This window comes from Delphinus delphis, chromosome 2 (assembly GCF_949987515.2).
Source record: "Delphinus delphis chromosome 2, mDelDel1.2, whole genome shotgun sequence".
Lineage (NCBI taxonomy): Eukaryota > Metazoa > Chordata > Mammalia > Artiodactyla > Delphinidae > Delphinus > Delphinus delphis.
In genome coordinates, this window is record NC_082684.1 from 142,984,890 (window position 1) to 142,991,370 (window position 6,481).

At 47.6% G+C, this 6,481-nt stretch overlaps 1 protein-coding gene across 1 annotated transcript; it reads right to left on the reverse strand.

The window, feature by feature from the left end:
• Window positions 1–5,158: 5,158 nt before the first annotated feature.
• Window positions 5,159–6,481, reverse strand: GCNT3 (glucosaminyl (N-acetyl) transferase 3, mucin type). Its single transcript, XM_060003741.1, has one exon. It carries the CDS (start codon window positions 6,479–6,481, stop codon window positions 5,159–5,161), a length of 1,323 nt encoding a protein of 440 aa, XP_059859724.1.

Consider the following 6,481-nt stretch of genomic DNA (forward strand, 5'->3'; position numbering starts at 1 on the left):
AAAAAATGAAAAAAAAAGGGGAAGACAAGCCAAAAGGAGAATAGAAAAATAAAAGATTAGAAAAATATATATATAAATGAATCAACAACAACAAGGTAAAATAGAAACCCCAACCTAAAAGAAGAAAAAAAAGGCCTTGGCTACGGGGGTGGAGTTTAGGCGGGGGTGGAACTTAGGGGCGGGGTTTAGGGTGGGGCAGGACCTAGGCAGGCAGCAGGGTGATGTTTGAGCATGTGGCAGGGCCTAGGCTCAGGGCCGGTGCAGCTGGAAAAGGCCTTGGGGACAGTGCCTAGGTGGGGCGACGTTCAAGCATGGGGTGGGGCCTCTGGAGTGTGGACTTCCAGGGTTTGGCGGTAGGGCCCTTGAGTGAGGGTTTGTGGGTGGAGTTTAGGCCCAGCACGCTGGAGGGAGGGGGTCTCCAAGCGTAGAGGTGGGGCCCTGGGTGGGGGTGTAGGGGCGGGGCTTGGGGTCTGCGTGTCAGGAGGGAGGCTCCGAGGGCAGGATTAGGCCCAGGAGCCCAGTAGGCTCCCTGGTGCCTAAGTGGACAGGGAAAGAGCTGGCTGCGTTCCCTTCCGTTTCTCTGCTCCCCCCACCACCCCAGCCAAGGGTCTCCCCCAGGGTCTACCCCATTGCCACCGCTAGACCCCTAACTGTGGGTGGGTCCCGCTGGGTGTAGGAACTCCTCCCCTCCCCCAGCCGCCCCTCAGGGATGCCGGTCCGGGAGGTCCGGCTTTTACTTTTGCTCCCCCTTCCCTCCCTCCCACTCCCTCAGGACCCGCGGCTGGAGGGGGCCTCGGTGGGCAGAGGATCAGGCCCGGTATCTCAGCAGGCTCCCGGGGGCCCAAGTGGGCAGGGGAAACCTGTCCACACTCCCTTTTGATCCTCTGCCCTCCCAGTGGTCCCCCAATTTCCCCCTTCGGGCATGGGATCCCTTCGTGTCCCCCAGCCGCCCCTCAGGGGCGCCAGTCCCGTACCACCTCCACTTCTCCTCCCCCCTCACTCCCCCCCACGCCCCATGTCCTACCTGGTCACTGTGGATTCCTCCTGACCCCTTAGGTGTCCGTGGTCCCCCACTGGTGCCTGGCAGGTGCCCTAGTTGTACAGAGATGCGAATTCTGCATCCTCCTAGTCCGCCATCTTGACTCCACCATCCTCTGCATTTTGGAGAGCCCTCAGAACTCATTTGGGAGGCTCTTTTTTTTCTATTTCTGCCACTCCTTTGGGACTCTCATCCAGTTTCATGGGTTTACATATAAGCTGATGAATACCATATAAGTGTCTCCAGTCTAGACCTCTCTCCTGAACCCAGATTCCTGTCACATTCATCTCCTCAACATCTCTACTCAGATGTCTAATAGGCATCTCCAATTTAACATGTTCAAAATCAACCCCCTGATCTTCCCCTAAGAAACCACTCTTTCACAGTGTTCCTCTCTTGGTTAACGGTAACTCTGTCCTTCTAACTTATCATCAGAACAAAAGCCCTGGAGTCATTCTTGACTCCTCCATTGCTCTCATAAACAAATTCAATCTGTCAGCAAACTCTCAGACTGAACCTTCAAAACATTTCCAGAATCTGACCACTTTCACCATTTCTACTGCTCGTGCTGAGATTAGTACCATAGCCTCCTAACGAGCCTCCCTGCTCCCACCCCTACCTCCCAACAAGTCTGTCCTCAACGCAGCATTAAAATGTTAGTCAGATCACGTCAGCCCGCTGCTCAAAACCTGCCAGGGGCCTATAATATCTCTCAGAGAAGACAAAGTCCATGTAATGGGGCACAAAGGTCTTTACAATATATCCTCCTCCCCTGTATTCTTAGGTCTTTTCCCCGTCCTTTACTCTGCTCCGTTTACACCAGCTTCCTTGCTGTTCCTCAAACGTGGCAGGTGTGGTCGTGCTTCAGTGCTGAGCAAGTCTTTCCTCTTGGCCTAGAATGCTCTTCCCGCATTTATCCTCACGGATCATTCCTTCATCTCCTTCAAATGTTGACTCAAATGTCACCTTTTCATTAAGGGCCTCCCTGACCACACTATTTAAGATTTTCCTCCCCACTCCACTCTCCTAAGGTCTCATTCACTTCCTTCAATTTCTCTCCAGCACTCGTCTCCTCCTAATATACATATACATTACTTATCCGTTTGTAGTTGTTTTCCCACTGGTATGCACATACCAACATGAGCATGGGGATTCCTGTTTTGTTGACTGCACTATCCCCAGTGTCAAAAGCAATACCTGGTAAATAGTTAGAGCTTACTTAATATCTGTGGAGTGAATGAAAGTTATTTCATCGCTCATCATACACTCAAGCGTCACAGAGGTGGGAACAATCTTTGTGATGACGGACCGACTAAGGGGAAGAAGTGAGAATAGGTATTCAGTTCAATTGAAGGACTTAAGGCAGGCAATGGATTTAATTATTCTTTCCATTTTTTAACTGAAATACTTTTTCTCCTCAAATAAATTATATCTTCTGTTGCCAGACAGGGTTAACTGTTCTTCCTTTCTTAACTTTTCGCTCAGTCAAGAAAAGAGCAAAGATTACAATAGGCAGAGTGTGCAACAAAAACTATAGTTATTAAAACAACACTTATCGGGACTTCCCTGGTGGTCCAGTGGTAAAGAATCCACCTTGCAATGCAGGGGATGCGGGTTCAATCCCTGGTCCGGGAACTAGGATCCCACATGCCGTGAGGCAGCTAGGCCGGCGTGCCACAGCTACTGAGCTCGCGCACCTCAACTGGAGAGCCTGCGTGCAGCAAACTACAGAGCCCACGCACTCTGGAACCCGCACGCCACAACTACAGAGCCCATGCGCCCTGGAGCCTGTGTGCCACAACTAGAGAAGAGAAAACCTGCACGCCACAACTAGAAAAAAGCCCGCACACCTCAACAAAGAGCCTGCACACCACAATGAATGATCCTGTGTGCCGCAACTAAGACCCAACACAGTCGAAATTAAAAATAAAAAAAAATCATTTACCAACAGGCCACAAATCAAAAATAAAGAGGAAACTCAAACCTTGAGAATATAAACATAGTTGCTCAATTCTTTAATGAGATTTTTCCTTTCCAGAGAAAGGGTACAGAAACAGATATGACTCAGAGGGAAGGAAAAATCAACAGATGTGTTGGTTTAATTGTACGGTTTCTAAAATACACTCACCAAATGAGGAAGAAAATTGACCCTTCTGATAAGAAGACCTTAGGTTTTTTTATTAAATAAAGAGCACTTCCTATTCACCTTTGAATGTATTTCTAGAGGAAATTTCAATGCTTGGAGAACCTGTTCCCCCAAAATGACAAGTTCACATTTTAATCTTTTTAACGTATTTATATAAAACCTTATTTATTTCACGTGAAAATTTAAAGAGGAAGTTGACTATGAAGCCAAAAACCCACGTTCTTTTCTCAGAACACATGCACTCGGAAACTTTTCTGCCCCCTTGCAGCCCTCTCAGAGGAGGACCAAGGACAGTCACAAAGGCTAGCAGGTGGAGAGGTTCACAACCACCACTGCTAGGGACAGACCTTACAGGGCTCATCTGTGGAGCACCAACTGTTCATTAGTCATCCCCATGATGGGGCTGAGAGCAAAGTGAAGAGGACTCAATGTGACAGTGCAGGTAAGTTGGTGGTGGCAATGTCCATTACCAAAGGAGTACAACCTTACAAAAAGCAATCACTAACTTAGAAAAGTCACTGTACCAGACACAGTGAGAGCTATGTCAGAGTACATGGGTTGCAGGGAAAGTTGGTTGTGAGAGAACACTTGATTAACTGAATCAAGATCAGGAAAGAAACACACTAATGACATCACGACATATTAATGGGAACATCATTCAAATGTCACAAATTAACTGGAATATAGATCACTTTTGCAGAGCAGATTGTATGCAGAAGACCAGCTCTACCATATACAAGATATGCTTATCTGTTTATGAGGTATCCTTTTCCCATCACAGAAGAATATAACAGCTAATTGCCTTCCAATTACCTGACAATTATCTCTAGCTTTAGAAAGGAAACTATTTCGCCGGGTAACATTTGTTAGGCAGGCGGATGGAAGTGTGGGGCAGAGAACACATGTACACACACACACACACAACTGTCTCCCCACACGGAAATGTATAAGCCACAGAACTATGAACAGTGACCATTCCATTCACATACTTAAGTAAGAGTTTTGACTCAAGACGCATAAAGATAGAATAACCAGACCTAGTTTATTCTTGTTATCTAACATAATTATTAATATTACAGCACCCACCCACCCCCAAATAAAATGTGTTCCAGTTTTGACAATAAATTATACGGTGACCTTACTTAATGGCAACTACCATCTTTCTCATGGAACGTTAAGCTTTGGTTGTGAAGCTTGCAAAATGAGTGCTGTAATTTTCCCATAAGGGTATGGAGGGTCATATTGGTTAAATCACCCTGCCTTTTCCCTTACAGAAAATCATGAATCTGGCGATGTTAACAAAGTGAGGAGGGCTTTCAATAATGAAAGAGTCAGCTGTGTTCCTCTATATTCTTTTGCATCTGCCATTTATACAGCTTGCCATGATCATTCCGGAACAATGGGGATTCTCTTGCTAGCCACCAGGGATTTTAAATGTCACCAATAGTTATGAGAAAACGTCTCAGAGTTTTATCTTATCTCTGGCTTACTAGACAAAGAGTAGAGTCAGGGATTTGAATCAGAAGCTCTTTATTTTGAAGCTAATAGTACAAAATACAAGGCCTTTTTTCCCTCAAAGTCCCCTCCCTACTACCAAGCATCTCCAAAGCGTGGAATTGGAGTGGCATCTCCAAAGAGTGAAAAAGCCAATACCAAGAATTGAACTAAAATCCAGGGTCTCCTGCCACACTTCCCTCCCTTATTCATCCAAAGAGCTGGTTCTTATTCCCAACTCGGTGGGAAAGTCAGTGGAGAAGCTATTGGAAGTGAGGTGAGGACACAACAGTGTTCACCCAGGGCAGCAATTTGCGAGGCAACAAATCTACTCATCACACTCCAAGAGCAGCCCCCTGACCCAGGGAGATGCCACGGATTCCAGAGCCCTGCTCTCCCACCCCACACTGTCCCAGCATGTTCTGGGCACGTTTGTACATGTTCCTGCCCCCTGGGTAGCAATCCTCTCACGGTGTATCTCAGAGTTCAGTCCCATAGATGGCCTTATAACGTAAATACTCTTCTAAACACTGCAGAACATTATCATCCACCTTTGGATCAAACTTGTTCGCCAAGAGGTGATGACTCTGAAGAATCCAGTGCAGGTCCCCAACCCCATAAATGCAGATAGCCCGCTGGTGGATTCCAGAGCAAGGTGCATAAGGCGCCCCCATACTGATGTCTCCCTCGTGGAACTGCCATTTGACCAGCCTGGCAATGGCGGTCATGTCTGAGATGTGAAACTTCGGGTGGTAGGGGACAGAGCCAGGCATCCACGGTGCACGCTGAAGGGTGGCCCAGAGGTGTTCATCAGGGCTATAGGTGTCTTTTGCCCATTCGATCAGTCGTTGGGATTTGGGGTTCTCTAAGACATGTTGGACAAAGGCTCGAGAAGCCACAAAATAGGCATTCCCTGTGAACACGGGTAAGTTATCAGGGGGAGGGTCCTTCATCTTGCTGGTTAGGTGCAATGTGTCTGTCACCTCATAGTGGTATTTCCAGCGAGACTTTTTGTACTCAGTAGGTATCTCGGACTCCATACTGTTCTTCCCATTCAACATCTTGAGGGCCAGGACCGTCTCAGCATTGGTCTTTATAGGAAAATCTGTCCCACATGTATTCAGTAAGTATTTCCAAGGCACCGAGCTCTGGAGCAAGTCTTCCATACAGTTCAGGTCAGCCTGCACCCTGGACCAGGAGGCGTAAACCACTCGGACCAACTTACTGGCCATGAAGACATTTGGGAAGCAGGAAATAATGGCCCTGACTGCCTCTTTGAAAGTTTCTGGGGACTTCTCATCCACATGGACGCAGTATATGTTCTGAGGGGCATACACAGCTCGCAGCAGCCGTTCAAAGTTTTCAATCTTCTCATGGACCACCACAGAGTATGCGATGGGGAAGTCTAACTCTTCTTTGCTCAGTGGGAACTGTATGAACTTCCTTTGGGACTTAAACTGCTCACAATCTCTGGTCATGTTGAGGTAATCGGTGTCTGTGAAAGGCTCCCGCTTCTTCTTGACCTCCAGATTGTCCAGGAGAGCCTTGACCACTGCTTCCTGGTCCCCTCGGGTGACCCCAGAACAGTTGATGGATCTCTTTGCTGGCAGCTTCAGGGACTTGTACAAGATGTCCCTACAGCGCTGGCTTCGAAAGTCCCTGGATTCCAGATCCAGGGAATCTATGTCACATTTTAACCTGAGAGAAAGTCTCAGAGCAACAACGGCCAGCAGCATATAGCAGCCCAGGGCCCACAGGTGATGCCCCCTGCAGAGTTTCTTCTTCCACCCAATCATCTTCAT